The sequence below is a fragment of the Plecotus auritus genome (assembly GCF_963455305.1).
Source record: "Plecotus auritus genome assembly, chromosome: 1".
Lineage (NCBI taxonomy): Eukaryota > Metazoa > Chordata > Mammalia > Chiroptera > Vespertilionidae > Plecotus > Plecotus auritus.
The window spans coordinates 78,915,449-78,942,078 of NC_137770.1; the positions used below are offsets into that span (position 1 = coordinate 78,915,449).

At 42.2% G+C, this 26,630-nt stretch overlaps 1 protein-coding gene across 2 annotated transcripts in view; it reads right to left on the reverse strand.

Annotated features, from left to right (window-relative positions):
- The window catches only part of FMN1 (formin 1), a 444,801-nt gene that overhangs the window by 111,541 nt on the left and 306,630 nt on the right, over positions 1-26,630 (reverse strand). For both annotated transcript variants that reach the window (XM_080658928.1, XM_080658929.1), the window contains one exon: positions 25,117-25,237. In XM_080658928.1, coding sequence (XP_080515054.1) covers positions 25,117-25,237 — 121 coding nt within the window. The remainder of the gene's footprint in view (positions 1-25,116; positions 25,238-26,630) is intronic.

The following is a 26,630-nucleotide window of genomic DNA, read 5'->3' on the forward strand; positions in this document are numbered from 1 at the left end:
TTTCACAACACACCATCGAAACCGGTGGATGAATTCTGGTGTCTAATCTTGGCGACAGGAATCACTGGCGAAGCACGAAGCTGGCAACTACTGCTAATCAGTTTGCCACTGTCTTCAGATTTAATGCAATATTTGGCTCAGACATTTTAAAAAATCCCCCATTCCAGCTAAAATATTTATACAGTTCTATGTGTCTCACTTAATGCCTGTTAAGCAATCGTCTTTTAAAACTCCACAGACACTTGTAAATCTGTCGGGAGAACTGTGGCCTATAAACAAAGCTTCATATAAAGCAGGCTGCACTGTCAATTCACTGGGAGTTGGGATTTCTTAGATGCATTTGAAAATAATGTTGAAAATCAGAACTAGTTTGGCGTGGGTAACAAAGTGGCCAAGAATCTTGCTGGCGGGATGCTGTTAGTGTTATTAACGGGAAATCTCCAGACACTGACCTTGGCTATTTAAAGCCCCACTCTCCTGTAACCCTGTCATCGATCTGCCTCTCTGTTGAGTTATGGCACAGGGAAAGTTACTGGTCCAGCAGCCCCGGTCGTCTGCATCCCAGAACCTGCCAGGTTAGCAAAGGTGAGGTGGTGAGGTTTGTAACAAGAGGCTACTATATGGTTCCATGCCACTTGACCATGTGTAAAAGTTTTAGGAAGGATGGGGATTCTTAGAGGAAAGGGGAAGTTCTCCCCCAGGGGGGAGGCTAGGTATAACAGATTCTGAAATGCTTATTAAACGCCCTAACATCGTTAGCCCTGATGTTAATGAGCCCTAGCGATAAAAGTTAAAGGCAAGGGAGGCCCAGCAAAGCTGTCTGCTGCTGGTTGGGGGAGCCCCAGGAACTTGTCCCTGTCTTCAAGATGAGTCAGGTACTTGTGATAGGACCTCAAGCAACTTGCCCAGTTGTTTAATTATTCCTATTAGATTAGCTGCCTTTTTATTTCTACTCCGTGTCACTGACTTGAACATGTCACTGAGTATGATTCACAATTAATTTTATAACACTTTAAGGAAGAAAAATAATAAAAACCCAACCCCCGATTAAAACACTCAATTTTGGGTAGGGGGATAAAGAGAGGTGTGCCCAGGATTAAAAAAATAAACAACAACAACAAAAAAACCACTAGGTATTTTTAATTTCAAGATACAGTTCCTCGAACAGGAGGTAGCAACATATCTGTTCGTTCTCTTTACACTATCACCATCAGAAAGGGTTTTAAAAATTATTTTGTGAATCTGCCGAGTTCACAAAACTCTGCTCACCTTTCCACCTATCACACAGGCAAGTTTAATCGCTTGTGTGACACAGATTACTGCTCCTGCCAGAAGAAAGATCAGAAGAGAAAATAGGAATATGTTTCTCCCCCAGAAAACGAGGGCAACACTTGCGCTTAAAATGGGTTTACAAATGACTTAATATGTCAGTGAGTTTATTTAAAATTAGCAGCTAACTCAGCACTTTGAATAAATATTTGCTGAACAAATAAACTGATTTAAAAGGTCAAACAAGGTCCTCCTGGTATTTTGGAGATTTTTTTCGGATACATGGAGATTTGATGGTCTTTGAAAAGACCATCAAAAATAGTCAAGAAAAGCAGTTTTAAAACACAGTAAATGAGCAGTTTGAGTACATCAGCCATTCTAGATTTTCCTTGGGCTTTCCCCTTTCTGTGCATTATGGCACCAGGAAAGTTACTGGTCATCTACACTGAATTGTCCATAAATTCAGCTGCCTTTTATCTCTGTACTCAATGATTTCCTGAAAATTATACCAAGTTCTCAACCTGTATGATTAAAAATGAATGGCTCTTAATGGTCAAGGGTGTCTCGAACCTCAGCCTGCTTTATGTGTCTCATTTTATTCCTCAGAAGAACCCTCTGAGCTTGGTCCTGCTATCATCCCTATTTGTAGGCGAGAAGAGTAAAGTCTGAACTCAGGGATGTCCCACCCACTGGCCTTGTGCTGTCCTGCTTCCTACTCTCGAACCATTTACAGGGAAGTGCCAGGAACCACTGGAGTATCTACGAAAGTGCTTTGCAAAAGTTAAGGAACAAGGCAATGAAAGCTAAAAATCACCAAGCATCATCACTGGGACCCCTTCATTTTAAATGGAAAAACAGAAGGCTGGAGAGGCTAGGTGAAGGGTAGGAGAAGGTCAGGTTATTCAATGGCACCAGAGGAGACCAGAATTAGGGCTGCTGATCCCAGGTAGGTCAATGACCTTTCAACAGGTCCTTAAAAGGTAGAGTTACAGTCCATGACATCTATTCACCTAAAAGCGATGCTGCAGCCAAGAAATCTGAGAGAAATAAAGATATTGGCTCAACCCCAATCCTCTTTGCTGGGCTTAACAGGTCTCCCTCTAACTTCCTTCATTTGGTAGTCTGACACATAAAGACTCCATTTGTGACATGTGAATCCTCCCTAGGGTCCAAGATACACAATTTTTTGGGGCAAGAAAATATTTTAATATTCACAAAACCACCCACAAATCTATTTCTGTGAAGAAAATATCTTTATATTTTTTTTAGGAAGGATATTTTTTCCATTGATTTTTAGACAGAGTGAAGGGAGGGGAGAGACAGAGAAAGAGAAACATCGATGTGAAAGAGACACATCAATTGGTTGCCTCCTGCACACACGCTGACTGGGGCCAGGGATCGAGCCTGCAACTGAGGTATGTACCCTTGACCGGAATCAAACCTGGGAACTTTTAGTCTGAGGGACAATGTTCTAACCAATGAGCAAAACCAGCAATGCCTTGAAGAAAATATCTTGACCCCACACAAATTTATAGTAACATAGGCTTGGCAATCAAAAGACCCAAACTGGGTAATCCCAGCCATATTGCTTCCTATGTTGGAGACCTGTTCTCTCCACTATATATGCCTGCCTTACCCACTTCAAAGAATGAAGTTCTACATACAGGTATGCTATCACCATTACAATTGCATTAGTACTTTTTTCTTTTTTTGAATGGGACATATAGAAGATACCCTTGCCAACAACTTGCCAAATTAATGCTATTTTCCATTGCTTCTACTCATATTTTTTAAAAATATTTTTTAAAGTTTATTGATTTTTAGAGAGAGGAAGGGAAAGGGAGAGAGAGAAACATTGATGTGAGATCACAACATTGATTGGCTGCCTCCTCCACACCCTCCACAGGGGATCAAGCCCGGAACTCAGGCATGTGCCCTTGACCAGGAATCAAACTGAAACCTCCTAGTGCACAGGTTGATGCCCAACCAACTGAGCTATACCAGCCAGGGCCTACTTGTATTTTCTATTCCTTCTACAGTATGCTGAAAGTTTGCAGCTAGAAGGCTTCTCTCTGGTTTTCCTGGGCAATTCTTCCCACAGTTGAGTAGAATCCTTATCAAGAGCAGTGTGCTGTTTCTAAACAAGTGGGAAAAGTTAAAATACTGCTGTTAAGTACAGGTGTGAGAGATCAGTGAAGACTGAGGAGACATGGCAACTCAACACAATGTGGTACTCAGGGTTGGATCCTGGAACAAAGACAGGGCACTAATGGAAACACTGGTGAAACCCAAATAAACTCTAGAAAGTTTAATTAACAGAAATGAATCAGTGCCAGTTCCTTAGTTTTGATGAATATATCACAACAACATATGACGTTGATTGGGGAACTGGATAGGGGCTATATAGAAACTTTCTATACTATCTTTGCAACTTCTATAAATCTAAAATTATTCCAAACTAAAAAAAAATTTTTTTATAAAGATGTGAGCACCCTGGCTGGGCAGCTCAGTTATTGAGAGCATTATCCCAACATGCCAACATTGGGGGTTCAGTCCCTCATCAGAGCACATACAAGAAGCAACCAATGAATGAATAAATAAGTGGAAAAACAAATCAATGTTTCTCTCTCTCTCTCTCTCTCTCTCTCTCTCTCTCTCCGTTCCCTCCCTCCCTCCCTCCTTTTCTCTCTCTCAAATCAATAAATAAAAATGGAAGAAAAAAAGGTATGGGCAAGACATATGTAAAAGATTGAGAATAATTATAACTATCTAGAAAGATTCTGTGTTGATATTTGTAAAAACCATGACTCCATTTTAAAAATTCAAAAGGAAACCACAGCTGGTCTATTATGGATGTGGAGTGTGTAGGGAAGACCCACAAAACTCCATTAAACATATCTATAATTCAAGAAAAGGTCTCAGCCCTGCACCAAAAGACAGATGAATGCTACTATATTTAACTTGTTTTAGATTAAAGGTTAAGGAATGTTATATTATTTACTATGATTCCTGATTTGGGCCAACTTTGTTCCATTAATCAACCATATTGGATAAGAATTCTACTTATAAAGATTACTTCTAGATGGTATCAACATTAGTTTTTGAGGCATGGATTAATTTAAGAGAAGATCCTTGAGAGACATTCAGAAAGAGAATACCTGAGATCAAACCTGATAAGATTTTACAGTTGACTTTAGACCCTGTATATGACCAGAATTCCAGGAATTTTTAGCTGTTCTATTTAATTAAGTCTAGGGAAGAACCCAATAAGCCTTACTGCATAAGGAGAACTGTAGAATGCACTGAAATAGCACAGTAATAATAATCACCTTAGAAACTCAGAGTTGGAATGCTCTTTTAAAATCATCTAGCACAACTACCCTCTTTAATGTTACCTGTCCTGCCCATCCACCATAACACAGTCTTCTAAGCAGAAGTGGGTGAGGCATCCACTACCTCTCGAGGCCATAAGTCGTCCCTTTGGGCAGCTTTAAAAATCTGTCTTCTGAGTGGAGAAACCAAGATGGCAGCATAGGTAAACACCTAAACTGCTGCCTCGCACAACAATATCAAAACTACAACTAAAAGACAAAACGGACACCATCCAGAACCACAGGAAAGTTGGCTGAGTGGAAATTCTACAACTAGAAGAAAAGAGGAAAGCACATTGAGACTCAGAGGAGCTTCAAAAGGCTGAGGTACAGAGGCTCGCATGAAGAGAGAAAGGGCGGCTGTGTGCACGGGTGGCTGAGTGTGCGGCTGGCTTTCTAAAGCGGGAGGGAGACGGAAACTCCCGAATGCACTGAACTCCAATCCTGGGCGAGACGCTGGGAAACCAGACTCATCTGGGAGCAATCTGGACCGTCAGGAAAAAGAAAGCACACTGAGACTTGGGAGCTGCTGAAGGCAGAGGTCTGGAGGCGCATGCGTGCAAAGAGGACTGACTGCTGAATGCACAGGAGGTTGAGTGCGCAGCTGGCTTTCTAAAGCAGGAGGGAGACAGAAGCTTCCGACTGTGTTGAACTCCAGTTCCGGGGAAGTTTCTGGGAACCTCGACTCTTTGGGGAGAAACTGGACTGTCTGGCAGTGGGCGAAACTCGAGGGTGGCTTTCTCTCAGAGGTGCTTGCAGCAATAACCGAGAGACACTGAGACCCAGGAGCCTCATAGGGCAGGACTGACAGGAAACCAAGGCTGTCTGCTCCGCCCTGAAACTCCGCCCCATCCAAGCTGAGCACAGAGGCTTTTGCAATTTTGCAAGTCTTGCCTCATAAGAGTGTCTCCAGCACAGAAGTGTTCCTAGCGTAGACACAGCTGATCCTCACAGCCAATTGGCCTGAAGGTCAATTCCTCCCAGTAATACCAACAACAATCAAGACTTAACTACAACAAGGCTGAGCACAGAGTCCACAAAGGGGTGCACCAAGAGTGTCCACCTCAGGTAATTGGGGAGGCCGACCCACTGTGCCCTAGACGACACCTAGCACACAAAGCCACTCTATCAACTCAGGGAAGCAGCCAAAATGAGGAGACAAAGAAACAGGTCACAAATGAAAGAAATGGAGGAAAGCAAATGACTGGATATAGAGTTCAAAATCACAGTTATAAGGTTTTTCAAGAATTTTCTAGGAAAGGCCAATAAATTTAGCAAGACCCTCGAGGATATGAAAAAGGACCAACTAGAAATTAAGCATACACTGACTGAAATAAAAAATATTATACAGAGACCTAACAGCAGACTAGAGGACCGCAAGAATCAAGTCAAAGAGATGAAATACAAAGAAGCAAAAAACACTCAGCCGGAAAAGCAAAAAGCAAAAAGAATCCAAAAATATGAAGATAGTGTAAGGAGCCTCTGGGACAACTTCAAGCGTACCAACATCCAAATTATGGGGGTGCCAGAAGAAGACAGAGAGCAAGATACTGAAAACCTATTTGAAGAAATAATGACCTAAAACTTCCCCCACCTGGTGAAAGAAATAGACTTACAAGTCCAGAAAGTGCACAGAACCCCAAACAAAAGGAATCCAAAGAGGACCACACCAAGACACATAATAATTAAAATGCCAAGAGCAAAAGACAAAGAGAGAATATTAAAAGCAGCAAGACAAAAACAGTTAGTTACCTACAAGGGAGCACCCATATGACTGTCAGCTGATTTCTCAACAGAAACTGTGCAGGCCAAATGGGAGTGGCAAGAAATATTCAAAGTGATGAATAGCAAGAACCTACAACCAAGATTACTCTAGCAGCAAACCTATCATTCAGAATTGAAGGGCAGATAAAGAGCTTCACAGATAAGAAAAAGCTAAAGGAGTTCATCACCACCAAACCAGTATTATATGAAATGCTGTAAGGTATTCTTTAAGAAGAGGAAGAAGAAGAAAAAGGTAAAGATAACAATTATGAACAACTAATACATGTCTATCAACAAGTGAATCTAAAAATCAAGTGAATAAAAAATCTGATGAACAGAATAAACTGGTGAATATAAGAGAATCAGGGGCATAGAAAGGGAGTGGACTGACAATTCTCGGGGGAAAAGGGGTGTGGGAGGTGCGGGAAGAGATTGGACAAAAAGCATACACCTATGGATGAGGACAGTTGCGGGGAGGTAAGGGCAGAGGGTGGGGTGGGAACCGGGTGGAGGGGAGCTATGGGGGGAAAAAAGAGGGACAATTGTAATAATCTCAACAATAAAGATTTATTAAATTAAAAAAAAATAAAAATCTGTCTTCCTAAACCTTCTACCTGTTTACGCTCATTTGACCTCTTTGCCCATAGGAAACAATCTAATTTCTCTCTGATAGCAATGTCAGCAATTACCTGAAGTAAGCTTAGCCTTTTCTACCATTTATTCATTTGCTCATTCATTCATCCACTCAACAAATATTGGTTGAACAGCAACTATGTGGCAGGTACTGACCAACACATACTAAATATAAACACTAAAAAGGTCATGAGATCTATTGGAGAACGTGAGGGAGAGAAAATTTACAAATAAATAAATAAACAGAAAATAATACAGTATCAAAACTGTGGGCTATAAAAGAGAAAGACTACTAGAAAGAACTCTCCAAAAATTCATCTGGAATAAAAAAAGACCCCGAATAGCCACAGCAATCCTGAGAAAGAAGAATAAAGTAGGAGGGATCTCAATACCAGATTTCAAGCTGTATTACAAAGCCACTGTCCTCAAAACAGCCTGGTACTGGCACAAGAACAGACATATAGATCAATGGAATAGAATAGAGAATCCAGATATCGACCCAAACCAATATGCACAATTAATATTTGACAAAGGAGGCATGAGCATACAATGGAGTCAAGACAGTCTCTTCAATAAATGGTGTTGGGAAAATTGGACAGATACATGCAAAAAAATGAAACTAGATCACCAACTTACACCATACACAAAAATAAACTCAAAATGGATACAGGACTTAAATATAAGACGGGAAACCATAAAAATACTAGAAGAATCCACAGGCAGCAAAATCTCAGACATATGCCAAAAGAACTTTTTCAGTGATACTGCCCCTAGGGCAATGGAAGCCAAAGAGAAAATAAACAAATGGGACTACATCAAAATAAAAAGCTTTTGCACAGCAAAAGAAACCATCAACAAAACAACAAGAAACCCCACTGTATGGGAGAACATATTTGCAAATGTTATCACTGATAAAGGTTTAATTTCCAACATCTACAGGCAGCTTATACAACTTAATAAAAGGAAGATAAATGATCCAATAAAAAAATGGGCAACGGACCTAAATAGAATCTTTTCGAAAGAAGACAGAAGGAAGGCCAAGAGACACATGAAAACATGCTCAAAGTCACTAATTATCCGAGAGATGCAAATCAAAACGACAATGCGATACCATCTCACACCTGTCAGAATGGCTATCATCAACAAATCAACAAACGACAAGTGTTGGCGAGGATGCGGAGAAAAAGGAACCCTCGTGCACTGCTGGTGGGAATGCAGACTGGTGCAGCCACTGTGGAGAACAGTATGGAGTTTCCTCAAAAAACTGAAAATGGAACTCCCATTTGACCCAGTAATCCCACTCCTAGGAATATATCCTAAGAAACCAGAAACACCAATCAGAAAGGATATATGCACCCCTATGTTCATAGCAGCACAATTTACAATAGCTAAGATTTGGAAACAGCCTAGGTGCCCGTCAGCAGATGACTGGATCAGAAAACTATGGTACATCTACACAATGGAATACTATGCTGCCATAAAAAAGAAGGAATTACTACCATTTGTAGACACCTGGATGGAATTAGAGAACATTATGCTAAGTGAAATAAGCCAGTCAATGAAAGAAAAATACCACATGATCTCACTCATTTAGGGATAATGAAAAACATTATAAACTGATGAACCAAAAGATAGTTACAGAGGCAGTAAAGCATTAAACAGAGTGTCTAATTACAGCGGTAAGGTTAGGGAGAGGTGGGGGAAATAAGAGATCAACTGAAGGACTTGTATGCATGCATATAAGAGTAACCAACGGCTGCAAAACATTGGGGGGTGAGGGCAGGTATGGGAGTGGGGTAGGGGGGGCAATGGTAAGATATGTACACATATAATACCTTAATAAAAATTTGAAAAAATAAATAAATTAAAAAAAAAAAAGAGAAAGACTATTAAAAGTGGCTGCTGAAGTTTGGGGGGTCAGGGAAGGCCCAGGGCGTGGAGATATCTACATGAAGAACATTCCAGGCAGAGGGAATAGCTGCCCCAAAGGTCCTAAAGCAGAAACAAGCTCACTGGGTGGGAACCCAAAGAAGGCCTGTGAGGCTGGAGTTTAGTGGGCAGGAGGGGATGAGTTTCGTGAGATGAGACAGGGAAGGTGGACAAATCGTGTAGAAACTTGTAAGGCACTGCTACAACTTCTGAAGCTGGATTTTCTTCCAAGAACAATGAATATGAACCAACAAAATGGCCTGACCTGTCTGGTGTATGGAGCCTTTATTAAAGAGAGGGCAAGCGTGGAAGCAAGGCTACTGGTGAGAAAGCTGGTGGGATGGCCCACGCGTGGAGGTGGAGAGCAAGAAACTGATTCAAGGTGTGTTTTGAAGGAAGAGTCAATATGATTTACTTATGGACTGGATATCAGATACAAAGGCACAAAGGGAGTCAGGAGTAAGTGTTTTTCTTTTGCTCCTACTCTGCAAAGGGGCTTCCTTCATACAATCCCCCTCTCAAATAATCGGGAGTGGGCAGGATACCCTCCATTTTACACAAGGACACTAAGAGGTGGGGGATGACACTGCCGGCCAAGGGTGACACAGCCTCCAAGGCACGCATTTGAATTCAGGGATTATGACTCAGGCTTTTCCATGGCAGTAGCTTTACTTCAATATTTTATGTTTCTTGTTAAAGAAAAGACAAAATAAATTCTATTTACTGTGTTGATTTATAAATAAGGGTAAGAAATAAAGTGAAAACTGAAAGGAGGGAACCAGGGCAACATAACTCATCCTTCCCACCTACAGATGTCACAATTGTGGCTTCAAAGAAAAACACAAACTTCTTCCATTAATTAAACGGGTGAATCGGGTTTCAGTTTCCGTGTCCCCTCTCCTTTCCATACAGCTTGGCTTTGAAGGTGTTCCATTTGGGAAATGTGTGACCTTTACCCATCATGCTGCACTTAATTGAATGCTTTGCATCAAAAGTCACCACACTAATCAACATTTTACATGCACTGCCTTTCTGAAACTCTTACCCAGTTCCTTATGTCTGTTTTGTTGAAATCGTTTTACAAAAATAAATCATATCAAAGTTTTTCTTTTATTATTTCTAAAACTTTGCTAGCAAAACTAAATATTTTTAACACCATGGCAACGTGGTCAGGACTCTGGCTAATGTATCCAGTCCGTAGCAGAGTTCAGACTCAGCACACCACAGCAGTGGACAAATGGGCTAGGAGGAGGAAAGAGCCATGGATTAGGCACGGTCAATAATCATTCAAGGCATGTCTTCTGGAGCTTCCTAAAAGGTGATAAACTAGCCAGGCTTGTCCTAACGGATCAATTTCCCCTCTCCATTCTAGGACTCACCAATATGCACACATTGAGCAAACTGCATGGCTCTGAATGAGATTAAGTAATACCTCTCTCACCTTTGCAAGTACTTCCTCCACCATCTGTTCATCTGACCCTTCCTCTATCCCTTGGGGTTGGGCAGACTCACCGAGGTTAAGTGATTTGTCAGAGTTGCATGGCTTATCATGTGGTTGGTACAGGCAGAACTAAATTTTTAAACTGTATCTCTTATGTCTCAGGCTGGTACTCCTTTTCACATACTAGCTTCCACTGCTGAAATTTAACTAAACTGTCACAAATGCTGTGGGTTTTTTTTTTGTATATTTATTTATTACATACGTGCACATAGTTAAAAAAATGAATTCTGTGCACTAGACAAAGAGCAGATCCCGATCTCCCATCACACCCACCACACGGGGTCCCACCCAATATAGCAGCACTGTGACATTCAGACTAGTATTCAGTGTTGACATTTTTATGACTTTGCAAAAACAACTCCCAGTCCCAGCTAATATATGTAAATTCTGGTTAACTCGCCTTTTCTAGAACACTGCTGCCCAAACTACCTAATCCATAATTTGCTCTGCTTTCTATGCATTTACCACTAAAAGGACTCCAAAGTTACTAGCTGAGTAAATCCTGTCAAAGCATTCAGATACATGAGACTGCATATTTCTCAAGAATCTTCTTCATGGTTCTTCTGACCTAATCTAATCTGGAATGTTTACTCTTCGTGCCTGGTTGTCATCCTGAGCTCGCTGTCTGTGGGGCAGCCCTTCACCTCCCTTTGCCACTGCATTTTTTATTTCCTGTCACCTTTGTCGTCCCATTTGATGGTAAAGCACATCTAGCAACATCTTGAGGATGGTTGCATGGGAGATACGTTTTTTGAGAATTTACATGTCTGAAAAAACTTTTATTCTACCCTCATATTTGATCAATAATTTGGTGGAATAAGATTCTGGAATAGGAATGATTTTCCCTCCGATCCATTTCTAGCTTCCAGTGTTGCTGTTGACATTTAAATTTAGTTCTGCTTTGCTGTTGCAAAGCCTGAAGCCATTCTGCTTGCTGATTCTCCCTGTGTAATTTGTTTCCACATCTCACCTCTCCCTCTCCCCAAAAAGCTTTTCTTTTTGGTCCGAGTATTCTGAAATGCTCTAACAATGGTATGGATGTTTTATTCTCTGAGCCTTTTAAAATTAGGAACTTGTGTCCATCTTTTTTGGAAAATTTCTTGAATGATTTTATTGATTTATTTACATATGAATATTTATGAATGCATATGTATGAGTTTACATGTGAGTTTGTGGTGTGTATGAATCTGGTGGTAAAAATTGGATTGCTTCTCACCTTTCTCCACTCCTGGAATAGAATTCAGCTTTCTTGTTTGGCTAATTCATTTATCACTTGTCCATCTACAGAAATATTGTGGTCATGGTTTTCTCTCTTGTTCTGTGTTCTTGAGTTCATGCTTTTAAAGAACTCTCTCTACTTTTGTTTTTACTAATTTTCAAGAGGAACTGAAATCCCACAAGAGTGTTCAATTTAAATGAGTGTTCAGTTGGCCATCTCTTCTCAGAAGTCCTCCCAGAGTTTTCCAAAGTGTTCCTCTTTTCTTCCTAAAGCCATACTGCTTTTGGACAATGCACATATGAATGGTTAAAGAGAATATTCACTTTCATGATGAGATCTAATTTTTCTCTTTTCTTTCTCTCTTGAAGACGGCATACTCTCATGGAGAGAAAACCATCTGATCATACCAGGTGGTAGAAGTCATTCATCCTGCAAATCAGGGCTGGCTCCAAGCACAGAAGCAATGGTCTGCTCAGCTGTGTGACTTCACAAGTCCTGGAAGTTTCTTGTACTTTCACATCTATGTCAGAAGCCATGTAATTCCACAAATGGAAGTCAAAACCATGTGGGTTGCCTTGGAGTGCCCCTGTAGTACTGTTATTTGTTTGACTAACCACATCGGGACATGAAGGGACAAAACATAGGCTAGATAATTGTCAAAGAGAGAGCTTAAGAGTGAGTATGTTGGAGAAACCAAAAGAGATTGATAGGCAGGTCACTGGATGATGGAGATTACAACAGGTAGATTAGTTGAGTGGTTATGGGTAGAGAGAAGAAAAAGCCTAATTCTAATCCAAAGATTATTTGTATTCCCTGCAGAAGATGAACTAGAGAACTAAGTGGACCTTCTTCTCCAAGCTTTTTTCATCCTAGATCAGTTTGCCGCTCTGTTGACTAATGAGTTTGCCGACCACTGACCTAGACTCGCGATTCTAATAATTACAGGCTGTTGTTGATTAAGCCCCTGTCCCAGTGGTCGGCAAACTCATTAGTCAACAGAGCGGCAAACCCCGGCTCGCGAGCCGCATGTGGCTCGGGAGCCGCAGTTTGCCGACCACTGTCCTAGATCATTTGTTAGTGTCTGAGGGTTGGGTCTGCAAATAGTAAAAGATTAAAGCATGATATAGTGGAAAGAGTATAAGCTTTGAAATCAGATAAACCTGTTTCAAATCTCAACTTTGTCATTAGTAGCAAAGTTGCTTCAACTTCTTTACTGTAAAAATGCAGGCAGTACTTTTTTTGAAGTAGTTTTAACAAATAGAAATGATGAAAGCAAATTTGGTAATTGATCATTAAATGGTAAATTGTCATTAGTGATTGTGGAAATGGACACGCACTGTACCCTTTTATTTATTGCACCTGAGTCCATTGTCTACCCTTGCAGGATTTTATGAGAGATTATTTAGAATAGTCAGCACATCCTATCTAATAAAAGAGTAATATGCAAATTAACCGGCACTCTGCTACACCCACAAGCCACGCCCACCAGCCACACCCACCATCCAATCAGGAGCGAATATGCAAATAAACCCAACCAAAATGGCTAAGGCCACAGAGAGCAGGAGGGAGGTTTGGGTTTCCCCAGCAATGGAGGAAGCCAAGCTTTCCGCCTGCCCTTGCCGGCCTAGGCCTCCACTCAAGGCTACAAAGTTTCAATTATAGAAGATACATAAATCCCAACAGAAATGGCTGCAGCCATGGAGCAAGCAGAAGGCTTGGCTCTGCTCCAGGCTACAAAGTTTCAACTGTAGAAGATAAATAAACCCCAGATACCAGGGCCTCCGCTTGGGTCACCAGGGGGTGTGGCCGGCCTGCAAACCACCACAGGCCCCCTCGCCCAGGCCGCCCCATGCCCCAAGGGAACCCCCACCCTGAACCGGGACACCCTTCAGGGCAAACCAGCTGGCCCCCATCCATGCACCAGGCCTCTATCCTATCTAATAAAAGAGTAATATGCAGATTGACCATCACTCCAACACACAAGATGACTGCCCCCATGTGGTCAAAGATCCTGCCCCCATGTGGACACAAGATGGCCACCACAAGATGGCCAGCAAGGGAGGGCAGTTGGGAGGGACCAGGCCTGCAAGGGAGGGCAGTTGGGGGCGATCAAGCCTGCAGGGGAGGGCAGTTAGGGGTGACCAAGCTGGCAGAGGAGGGAAGTTGGGGGCGACCAGGCCTGCAGGGAAAGGCAGTTGGGAGGGACCCAGACCTGCAGGGGAGAGCAGTTGGGGGGGACCAGGCCTCAGGGGAGGGCAGTTAGGGGCAAAAAAGTTAGGCATCAATCAGGCTGGCAGGGGAGTGGTTAGGGGGTGATCAGGCTGGCAGGCAGAAGCAGTTAGGGGCAATCAGGATGGCAGGCAGGTGAGCAGTTGGGAGCCAGCAGTCCTGGATTGTGAGAGGGATGTCCGACTGCCCGGGATCGGGCTTAAACCGGCAGTCAGACATCCCTCGAGGGGTCCCAGATTGGAGAGGGTTCGAGCAGGCCCGAGCCAGCTTCGGCCAGGTTCGAAGCTACCAGGGCCTCCTGGATTGCGCCAGGCAGGTGCTGTGGGAGGAAGGTGTGCCGGGCTTCTTCAAGGGCCTGTCCCCCAGCCTGCTGAAGGCTGCCCTCTCCACCGGCCTCATGTTCGTCTGGTTCGGGCTCTTCTGTAACCCCTTCCACCGCGTGAAGAAGGCAGACAGCTAGCTAGCCTGGGGCCGGGAGGTGGCCCGTGGTCTCTCCCCGGAGCCACCTCCTGAAGTAAGACTCGATCGACGATCTCTGCCGCACTGAGAGGCGCTCCTGGCCACCCTCCAGCCAGCTGTCAGGAGCATGGAGCACTGGGAGCCCGCAGCCTCCATCCCACCAGCTTGGATGCCACCAGGAAGGCAAGGGTGTTCTCCCTGCAGACACGGGGGGAGGGGAGACTGAGGGCATGGTGGGATCCCAGCCACTCCAGTCGAGCTTGAAGTCTCCCCTCCATCTAGCCCACAGCCTAAGGCAGAGGTGGGACCCTTTTTCCTGCTGAGGGCCATTTGGATATTTATAACATCATTCGCTGGCCATTCAAAATCATCATCTTAAACATTAGCTTGCTGTATTTGGTCAAACATTTAACTCACCCCTGATGCCTTGGCAGGGCCAGACCAAATGATTTCTTGGGCCTTATATGTTTCTCACCCCTGGTCTAAGGGGAGCAGCTGCCTGCACTTCTTAGCCCATCTGCCTCGAGAGCTCTCCGGACCCTGGGTGGGGCCACAGCTTAGGTTGAGGGCTGGGACTCACCAGAGGCAGGGGTCTGGTCCTCACACCTAGGCTCTGGTTCCCACCAACTTGTTTAATAGACACTAAGGCTAAAAGCGAATTCCTTACCTTACCCCTCCACCTTCTCTCCCGAGTCACACCTCCCCTGGACACCAGCTGTGCCTGGCCTTCCCCAAATTCCATTTTCTCAGGAGCTGCGGGGCTCAGGCAGCTTGCCTTCTAGTTCTGGGAGAGGAATCCAAGCTGAATTGGTCACTTTCTGACCACCTCCACCCCCACCCCCACCCTCCACAGGACCAGCCACAGCAGGGGCTCCGGGGAAGGCAGATACTGTAACCCTGCAGGAAGTGGGGGGCTGTGCTGAGGGGAGGAGGTGGATAAAGGCAGCCGCCCTTTACCCCAGTCGACCTGGGATGGCTCAGTTTTTGGGCGGGGCAGCCCTCCTGGGTGGGTAGGGGCACACAGCTGGGCCAGTTGCTGAGCATCAGCTGCCCTCTCAGGGTCTTCCTCAACTCAGCATGTGGCCGTGTGTCTCCTCTGCAACCCCAGAAGGGCCCCGCTCTGACACAGCCCAGTGAATGGGGTGGCATAGGGAAGAGGTTGGGCAGCAGCCTGGTGAGGGTGCAGCAGGTGCCCAGAGGAGAGGAGCATTGGAACCCAGCCCATCCATCTAGGCACGGGGAGAAACTTCAGTTTCTAGGGGCGGGGGAGGGGGGGGCAGGGAGAAAATCTACGGACCACAGCCTTCTTCTCATCCAGATCTCCCAGCCCCGAGGGGCACTCGACCTGTGGGGTGGGCTCTGCAGTGGGAGCCAGGATCCCACCTGCCTCCTCCCCTCTGGGCTCCAGCTCCAGGCCACTCTGACTCATGAAGGCGCCAGCTGGAAGCAGGCCTGGTGTGGGCCCCCCTGGAGCCTGGGCCCCTTCTCTCCTTGTTGCTATTTCATGTCTTGGCTGGGACTTTGTGATGTCTGGGACCCTGAATCCGGAAGCTTGCCTGCTCTTGGCTGCAGATTATGAAGGTCCAGGCTGTGAATGGAGGGCACTCTGACACCCACCGGGGTTTTGGCACTTAAGTCCTGGGCTTGGAGCTGCAGGAGGTAGCTGCCTGAAAGTATTTTCTACAAAATCCCATCGAAGTAAACTCTATTCCTTCAAAATAAATAAATAAAATAAAATAAAATAAAATAAAATAAAATAAAATAAAATTCTGGCCCCGTCAGCATGGCTCAGTGGATGAGCATTGACCTATGAACTAGGAGGTCACGGCTCAATTCCCCATCAGGGCACATGCTCGGGTTGTGGGCTTGATCCCCAGTGTTGTCCCGGTGAGGGCACATGTCTGGGTTGCGGGCTCCATCCCTGGTGTGGGGCCTGCAGGAGGCAACTGACCAACGATTCTCTCTCATCATTGATGTTTCTCTCTCTTCCTCTCTGAAATCAATAAAAATATGTTTAAAAAAAATTCTGTTTTGGGATCAGCAGTACTGACTGACTTAGTCGACCAAGGCCACACTTTCATCCAAGTGTTGGGGAGATACATAGATTCCAGGCTGGGGAGAAGCCAACATGGCTGCAGGAAAGACAGAGTCAAAGAGGCCGATGGAGAGGCAAACTGGAACCAAAAACTGGATAGTTGCCCTGGCTGGGTGGTTCAGTTGGTTGGAGCATCATCCTGTACACCAAAAGGTTGCAGGTTAGATCCTGGTCAAAATACATACCTTGGTTGCGAATCTGATCCCATTTAGGGAATGTGTTTGGGAGGCAATGTTTCCCTTTCACAGTGATGTTTTTCTTATTTTCTCTCTCTCTAAAAATCAATTAAAAACAAAACAAAACATATCCTCAGGAGAAAATTTAAAAATAAAAAAAACACACAAAAGCAGTCAAGAGCAAGGTGAAGTGCACGTTCTGCTAACCTCCATTTCTACCTTCCTCCACCATGGGGACACCAATGCTCTGCAGGCAGAATCCTTTGCAGATGCCATCAATGATCAAAGTGTCAAACCCCATAGATGGAGTTACACATATGTTGATATATATGTGATTTGATATGTATGCTTTGTTGTTGTATTGACAACAAGCTTCAAAACTTCATATGTCAAATATGCTGAAGGTGTTAACATCATAAATATTTTTACGCTTAAAAATGTCAAATTTCATACAAAAAAAAAGAGCATTTGCGGAAAGGTTTAATTCATTACTTTATTTTGAAGAAAAAGTGCTGGTGAATATTTTGGGAAGCTTATGGTGAACATGCTCCATCTCAAGATACTTGTGAACACTGGTTTAAACGCTTTAAAAGTGATGATTTTGATGTGAAAGACAAAGAACGTCCAGGTCAACCGAAAAAGTTTGAAGACCAACTATTACAAACATTATTGGATGAAGATGAGTGTCAAACTCAAAAACAACTTGCAGAAAGATTAAACGTTGCTCAGCAAACAATTTCCAATTGTTTACAAGCAATGGAAAGATTTTAAAGGAAGGAAAATGGGTGCCACATCAACTGAACGAAAAACAAATGGAAAACCGAAAAGTCATCAGTAAAATGTTGCTTCAACGGCACAAAAGAAAGTCTTTTTTGTATTGAACTGTGACTGGCGATGACAAGTGGATTTATTCTGAGAATCCCAAATGCACAAAATCATGGGTTGATCCAGGTCAACCATCAACATCGACTGCAAGGCCAAATCGCTTCGGAAAGAAGACAATGCTCTGCGTTTGGTGAGATCAGGAAGGTGTGATGTATTATGAGCTTCTAAAGCCAGGTGAAACCATTAATACTGATCACTACTGACAACAAATAATCAATTTGAACCATGCTTTGATGGTGAAATGACCAGAATGTGCCAGAAGACATGGCAAAGTAATTTTGTTTCATGATGACGCACCATCACACACCTCAAAACCAGTTAAAAACACGTTAAAAGATCTTGCCTGGGAAGTATTAGTCCACCAGCTGTATTCACCAGACCTTGCTCCTTCAGATTACCACTTGTTCCTATCGATGGCACACGCACTTTCTGAGCAGCACTTCAAAACATACGAAGAAGTGGAAAATTGGGTCTCTGAATGGTTTGCCTCAAAACAAGAAAAGTTCTATTGGGACAGTATCCACAAATTACCTGAAAGATTGGGGAAATGTGTAGCAAGCGATGGACATTACTTTGAATAAAGCACTTTTGATGTTTCTCTTGGGATTATCTTGTTTTCTTTGATTACAAAATCCGCCATTATTAACCGGTACACCTAGTATTTGCCCAGACACTTAAGTGAGCTAAATGGCAAAGGAGAGGACTCTTTCCACCTTTCAGGAGAAACAACAGGTAGTCTATTGCTTACCATGTAGTTTCAAACAGGAAATATTTTCCAACATGTAAATAATATAGCTCATAGTGATTAACATTACAAATAATAGATTAATATGTAAAAAAACTATGACTAATCCTTAATCATAGTACTCTACCTGCCTATAACTGAGAGTTGACTATAACTTATGTGGTTTTTTTTTTAAAAGATTAATATATATATATATATTTTTATTGATTTCAGAGAAGAATGGAGAGGGAGATGATAGAAACATCAGTGATAAGAATTAGTGATCAACCACCTCCTACACACCCTCTACTGGGAATGGAGCCTGCAACCCAGGCATGTGCCTTGAGAATCAAACCATTACCTCCTGGTTCATGGGTCAACACTCAACCACTGAGCTATGCTGGACTTGATTTTTTTAGAGGAAGAGGAAGGGAGGAGAGAGAGAAACATTGATGTGAGAGTGGCACATCAATAGGCTGTCTCCTGCACACCCACTACTGGTGATCGAGCCCCAACCTGGGCATGTGCCCTGACTGGGATTCGAACCAACAACCTTTCAGTAAATGGGATGACACCCAACCATCTGAGCCATACTAGCCAGAGCTATAACTTATGTTTTTTAACTTGATTTTAATTGTAAAAATTTCATATGCATATCCTAATAGTCAACTGTTGCCACTTCACCAGTCTTAGCCAAGGGCCATGAGAAATGTATAAATGTTCTCACTTCATGATTTTACATGTGTAGGTGTGTGGTTTCCTCCCTAATTTCCCCACTTTTACTGATTAAAATGGTTTTGACTGTATGATTCTAAATAACATGTTCGTATTTTTGGTGAGCCTTTAGAAGGGAGTGGAGCTAAATGAATGACTTCAATCTGCCATCTTCATCTGGACAACACATTGACTATAATTTAGAAAATGTACCACCACCCCTCCCCCCAACAAAAAACTACCACTCTTTCTTGAACTGTTACTTTCATGTATGTATGAATTTATATCCTTCTATAATTTAAATTTTGAGTAGAATGTTTAGGTACTAGCGTTATACAAACAGAGGCTCATCTGGATGACATAGGGTTTATCTGGTCACTCCGTTAAAATAAGGACATCAGAATGGAAAATGCCTACAGATGTATTGGATGTACTTCAATGTAAAGTTAGTTTAGAACTATTACTATTCAAACTTAAAATGAAAATTTTAGCATTTTTCAATGCCTGGGCTATGCATTTCACACAGCATCTCACTTTAAAAAGGCTTAAAAGAGTTAACATTTTAGGATAAACATTTATCAGGTAAACATTTATAGAGTGGTAACAGATATCAAAAAAGTCAACAGAGACTCTTGCCTTTCCAAAAATGTATAAGTGTATTTCCAAATATTTCTAAATGGTTCATCAGAAAGGACATGTTCAAATATATAGTCTTAAATATTTAGGGAAAAAGACATCATTGGAATGATCTTAAAACACACACAAACTTGCACCTCAGCCAACATTCTCAGATAAGTTTGTATATCTTACACTGAGGGTTAACTGCTAATTCCATTTTCCCAATTTATATATGCAATGACAGGGCTCAGAATGCATCATTTTCAATGCAGATTTAGATCATAGTTAGCTGGTTAAGTAGCCCACCCTTAATGACAGGGGTTACTAAGTAACTTTTGTTAGCTAATGACAATTTATTTTTACAAAAATAATTTTTAATTCATTTGAGAGAGAGAGAAACATTGATTTGTTGTTCCACTTACTTATGCATTCATTGGTTGATTCTTCTATGTGCCCTGCCAAGGGATCAAATCCACAACCTTGGTGTATAGGGACGATGCTTTAATCAACTGAGCTACCTGGCCAGGGCTATTTTTCTTCTTAAACTTTTCAGAATAGGATGACTTTTCAACACCTATCTGAAGAGTTCCTATCTTCCAACAAAAAAAAATTAATTAACCTTCTTACTTTCATAGCCAGAGTGAATTTTTCATAATTAAATACTATTGCAGGATGATGTGAAACAAATGTGGATTTGGGAGTGGTGACACTAGGGTAATTTTGAGTAACACTAGTGCTATTCATTTTGGCTTTCAGGCATCAACACTTCCAAGAGGATGTGACCCACTCTGTTTACATGGATAACAACTAAGGACAGTGTGGTCAGGGAGTATTAAGAGCAACATTAATGGGCAAAGAGCATAATTGTTTATCACAGCTCCTCCTGTTAAGGTCATCCAGGAATGACGATTTAGTAAATAGTTGTGTCTTTATATTAAAAACTTGATAGCGATGTCAACATCACTTCTTAAGCTATATTTCACAGAATGGATGTTCTGCAACATATTACTAAGTATTTAGTGAAAGAAAAAACACACATACACACAATGTATCATGTTTTAAGTTGAGAAATGCTGCTTTAAAGAGGGATAAATCGTGTTTTTTGTGTGTGTTCTTTTTTTTTTTTTAAATTGCAGAACTTCCTAAAATCTTTAATAAACTCGTGTGCACTGTGAATTCCTATGATGTGATTTCAGGATAGAGCATTTCCAGGTTTATCGGACTAGCGACTCTTTCTTTAGAAAGCACTAATTCACATTTTCTGCAGTACTGGTGAGCACTAGTACTTGGGAAATCCCACATCTGTGGCCTCAGCAATGGTGTGTGTGTGTGTGTGTGTGTGTGTGTGTGTGTGTGTGTATGTGGTGGGTGACTGGTATCAACTGACACAATCAGAAACACACCTTTGGTGTGTTTGTTTTCTATTGCTACTATAACAAATTGCCACAAACTGAAGTGTCTTAAAACAACATGAATATATTACCTATAGTTCCCATATGTTAGAAGTCTAACCTGGGTCTCACTGGGCTGAAATCAAGGTGTTGACAGGCTGCAATCCCTCTGGAGGCTCTATGGAGAATCTATTTCTTACCTTTCCCAATTTTGGAGGCTTCCTGCATTCCTTGGTTCATTGCCCACTTTCTCCATCTTCAAAGCCAGCAACATCGCATCTCTCTGATCATTCTACTGTACTACCTCCTGCTGACCACAGACAAGGAAAGTTCCCAACTTTTAAAGATCCTTGTGATTAGATTAGGCGCACTTGACTAGTCCAGGGTAATCTCCCCATCTCAATGTCAGCAAAGTCCCTTTTTGCCATGTAAGGTAGCATGTTCACAGATTCCAGGGTTAGGATTTGGACACTTTTGGGGGCCATTATTCTGTATACCACCACATGGGTTGATAATCATACCTTCAGAATTTTGGCCAGCAAGGTCGACGAATAAGAAAGAGAGCAACTATTCCTACTGCTTGCCGGATTTCCCCCAACTATTACTTATAACATCACAGTATCAGGAAAATCAAAATTATCATCTCATTAAGGGATGTAGAACAGTGAACAAAATATGGAACATGTTCCCAAGCACCAAGAACTTGGTTCCATCTCCACAATGCAGAGAAGAGTGTACAAGTGCTCTGGGAATTCAATTCTTCACAAACAGCCAGCTGGCTGACCAACATTATGGGTCTAATTCTACAAGTTGTGCATATTCCAGTAAGAGGTACTCACATACCCCCAGTCGGCTTTATTGAAGCTTTCCTTACTAAGGCAGTGTGCATTCATGACCTCCTATGATGTATGTACTATAATTGTCCCATTTTGTGAGTGAGAAATTAATGCACTCTATGGTTGTTACTTGACGAGATCTTACTTTCACCAAACCAGTAAAAAATACATCTGATTCCAAAGTCTGAGGTCTTAATCTTATGCAATATTGTGTCTATTCCCTTTTATAACCCATCTCTCCTACAGGTCCTCCCCCTTCTATCCCCAACCCAAGGGTTTCCTTATATGGTTCCAGGAGTATGAGTAGATACAGTTGTACTCAAGCACATGTTCAGAGACGCTCTTTCTGTATTTTTATGAGTTTATGCCTTGATTATATATATGCCTTTCTGTTTTGATATATGATAAGGTATGGAGACTGCTGGGCCACTGGCAGGATATGTCATGAGTACATGGCTTAGAGTCACATCTAGTTTTAAAATGTGGCCAGGTCGTCACCTGTGAAGTAATTTAGCACGTTATGTGAGCAACATAAACTTCAGTTTCCTCCTCTTATGAGAGATCGGTAATAATATCTGCTTCAGAGGGTCATTGTAATGATTCAAGAAATGATATATGCAAAGCACCTGATAGATAATAATAATGTATTATTATTGTATAATGCAATAAACTGAAGTTGATACTATTATCATCAATTCCTTGCTGTGTTTACCAACATAAGAGTGCTATTCAAAGTTCTTGTCTCTATGAAAGGTGCTTATTGAAAACCTCTACTTAAATCAGTGACATTTATACAGCCAACAATACTTCATTTGTTTCATTCTCATCCTATTGTTAAGGTGTGGTTCAGGCTACTCAAAACAAATTTCTTCTAAAGGGCCATGACTGCCGGGAGAACCGGGGCTTGAGACTTCTTGAAATTTGCTAATCACATCTGGTTTAGCTTTAGACATTTTCTGGGGTTTTGCCAGCAGCCACGACATTTTAATGGCTACAATAAACCTCAAAGCCTCATCAAATCTTTGCTGTATGTGTGAAAATTATGTCCTCTTCAATTAAACATTCAATCTAGGCTCACACCAAGGCCTTATGGAAAAGGCGGTGAAACCTGAATGGGGATGGGAGATGAAACGGACCGCCACGACTCTGGCCATCTTGCCAGATGGTATTTAGAAGAAAAAGAAATTCATTAGAGAACCAACGGTCTGTATTTTCTTTAAATATTTACTAGGTACCTTTCATGTGTTAGAAACACTGGCATCCCTAAAGATTAGCAGGGATTTTTTTGTTTAAATATTCAATGTGTGTGTGGGAGTCCTAGTTTCCTCAGTCGCCTTTATGGTACTTCCTTGGTGAAGTCCAATACAAAGAAGAAAAATAACTGTGATGGTCTGTTTTCCTTCCTAGGGCAGCCCCTCCAGCTGAAGAAGTTTGATATCTCCTTAAAATGGACTGAGAAAAGTGTCAGTTGAGTACTGAGATCTGCAATGACAGCTAGGATTTCCTTAGAGAACATAAGATACACCAAAGTGGGGAGCTTTGGGGAACCCCTGCCTGTCCACTGTCTTCCTAATTCACTCTTCTCATCCCTTTGTTACTTATCATCAAACACACGGGTGTCCAAGGGAGGTACCGAACCAGGATGCCTTAAAGAGGAAGTCCCTGGAAGGAAGGCCGGGGAGGAGGAAAGATTATACACAGATCAGGCCTCTGTTCAGAAGACAAGAGGAGCGAGCAGGCCCAGGCTGTTAAAGGGGCCATGAGCTGGGGGGATGGGCCTTCAGGGGTAGCCAAGGAGTGAACAAACATGGGTCTTCGCTGCCACTGCTCACCTGTAGCCGTCCTGGGGACTGGCCTGGGTCCTAATTCCACCCCTGGAGAGGGACAGAGGAAACTGCTCCATGATGGCTTACTCTGCTTTACTCAAGTTAAGAATCAAGCTCCTCATGTTAGACAAGAACAAAACTGTCATTTTAATGTTATTTTTTTAGGAAAGGGAATAGAATAACCACAAGTCCACATATTGCATTCCTGAACAAAGCATTCATTTGGTTGAATTCACGCTCTCCACCACATCAACAAGAGGGGGAAAAAGTCCACATGTTCCTTTAAAAATAATTTACAAGGTAAAAATATTCACTTGTAACCACTGTCCTTATTTAAGCAAGTTTATGCCCAAAGTAAAAACAAATGGTTTTCCCTGCCACTCCGAGCAGACCTTGCCCCTTCACTTCCAGTCCAAGCTGTTCTCTGTCTAAGACTTGGGTTTCTGAGCACTCTTTCACAATAAACATTTTTTGAATGTTTATTTTATGTCTTAGTGTAAAAATATTCCTGGTTCAAGCTCTTCATTTCCTCAAGCTCGCCTTCTGGCACTCTGGGCTCCATTTCCACATTAACACGCTCCCTAAATCCTCCACAGAGCTCTTCAGTTGGAGCTACAAAAGCTCCAGCGCAAGTATTTATATTCTCGGACAAGGAGATGTCTCCACAGTGAAAACACAAGAGTCTCGAAATGCCAAAGGAAAATTCCTGCCCAAGAGAAGCGTATTTTCACCTTTTAAAAAAAGCACAAAGGCCTTTCAGAATCTTGTTTTGAATAATTAAAAAATGCAAAATAAATGAAAATAGAATGTCTTGCCATCCTTATTAGACTCATATATATAAACCAAATATATAGGAACACTAGGAACACGTGTGTGTGTGTGTGTGTGTGTGTGTGTGTGTGTGTGTGCGCGCGCGCGCGCGCGCGAGTATATGACAAGAAGAGGCAGAGGGCATGGGAGCGGGGATGGAAGAGGGAGCGGGAGAGAGAGAAGGCAGCATAGTAAACTTGTTTCGAAAATGCATGAGTTTTAATCAGATAGAATTTAGAAAATCTGTTTTGCACTGCCTGTGTGAACATAACTTCTCCAAGCCTCATTTTTCTTATCTGTAAAAAGAAAGTTAGTATAGTTCCTGCTTATTAGGTTTGTTATAAGAATTATATGAGACCACAGTAAGCATCCAGTAAAGGGTTTGGGCTGTTAATATTATTATTAGTAAAATTATATCAATCGTATGTTGGGAAATGTAGATAAAACAAGATGTAGATATAACAAGTACTAACATTAGCAAAAGAGGGAGATATATGTAAGTCCAGTGCCTCCAAAAAGTGCCTAGAGATGGAACGCTTCGTGAGGGTTGTAGCATACCTTAGCTGAACTCTGCACCCGTTTCATTCCATGAGCCACACACAAATAATCCTCTTAAATCATTTTTAAAAACTCTTAGCTATTATCATAACAGAACAGTTCCTGTTACCTTCCAGTTGCCTCTTCAGTTTTCTCAAGTCTTTGATGAGGTCTTCAAACTTGACTTGGGAAGCCAGAAAGAAATCTTGTGGTTCAGGCAGGGGGAAAATGCTCTTTTCTGTTCCTGCTTCCTAAAAGATATGGAGGAGAAAAGCACATTATACTTCCCAATTGTCACTTTCAGTTGGAATTCCAAAGCATTTCTTATTGAATGTTTGAATAAACATCGCAGCAACATTCCTCTGGGGTTCCACAGTTTAGACTGGTTACTTTGAAGTGCTTTGGTGTCTTTCACAACATCTTTTTGTTCATACTGGCATTTAGATTGGCTATGGCATGGGTGAGGTTCCATTTCGCCTCATGAATAAAAGAAAATTGTCAGGTATGTCCTGATCTTGGGCACTCTATGTCCATGGAAAAGGGCATAGGAGGAACACATGAAAGTATTTAAATTAAAAGTCCCTGTTTGGGTTGCACATGATAGCAATTAGAGAACTCATCGTTGAGGTATGTCAATGGGTGTGAATCGGAAGGTACTAAGGCAGCACTGCAATGGAAGAAACAATCACCCTGCCTTACACCTTTACCTACCTTCCTCTGCACCTTAAAGCACGCATGCACACGTGTGTGTGTGTGTGGGGGGGATCGAATTCTTCACATATTTGTAAAAATTTTCCAAATGTTGTTTGGCTACTCTTACCACATATTTAATGTGGACATGACTGGGTATAGTTTTTGACAAGCCCCACAACTATCCCTCAAAGACCGCCTGAGCTGAGAAACATCTTGAGAGACAAAACGTTCATCAGGCACATTGAGAGATAAGCTGAGCCTCAAATTTCTTTTCCAGTCTATCTGGCTTCTTCCTGAGTTGTTTAATGTAGCTTCGTATCGTGCTCATCTCAGACAATCCTCAGGTCTCTCCACATAGGCTACTTTGCCAGATTTCCTTCACATTCCATTTTTCCTACTGCTATTAGGACTGGTTCCAGACTCTAAAACTGGTTTACAAGGCACTTTATGATCTGGCCTCTGTCTACATCTCCAGCCTTATTTCTACCTTCCCCCTATTTCTAACTCCCTTCCCCAAACTTTCATAAAATAATAGGACAGGTCATGGTCTCTTGTCTCTAGGCTTTTGTAAAACTTTTCTACGGAACTGTCCCTTTCCAATCCTTCCCCAGAACGTCCTCATACCTCCTTATTCATACTCATCCTTCAAATCTCAAAACAGATATCACTTCCTCAAAGATTCCCCCTAAGTCCCAGCAACCAACTCTTGGTGTTTCCAAGAGCCCCTCATATTTACCATTCTCACAGCACTTACCAACATTAATATAAAAATTTCCTGTTAGTTTGTACGTCTTCTCTACTAGACAGGAAGGCAGGAACTGTGCCTTGGTCTCCATATAGAATGTAACCTCTTGCCTCTCAATAAATTCTGTTTGGAAACATCACAGAGAAGCTACAAAACACTACTCTGGGAAGTCTGTACCTTCAACAGGAGACATCTAACTTACCTTC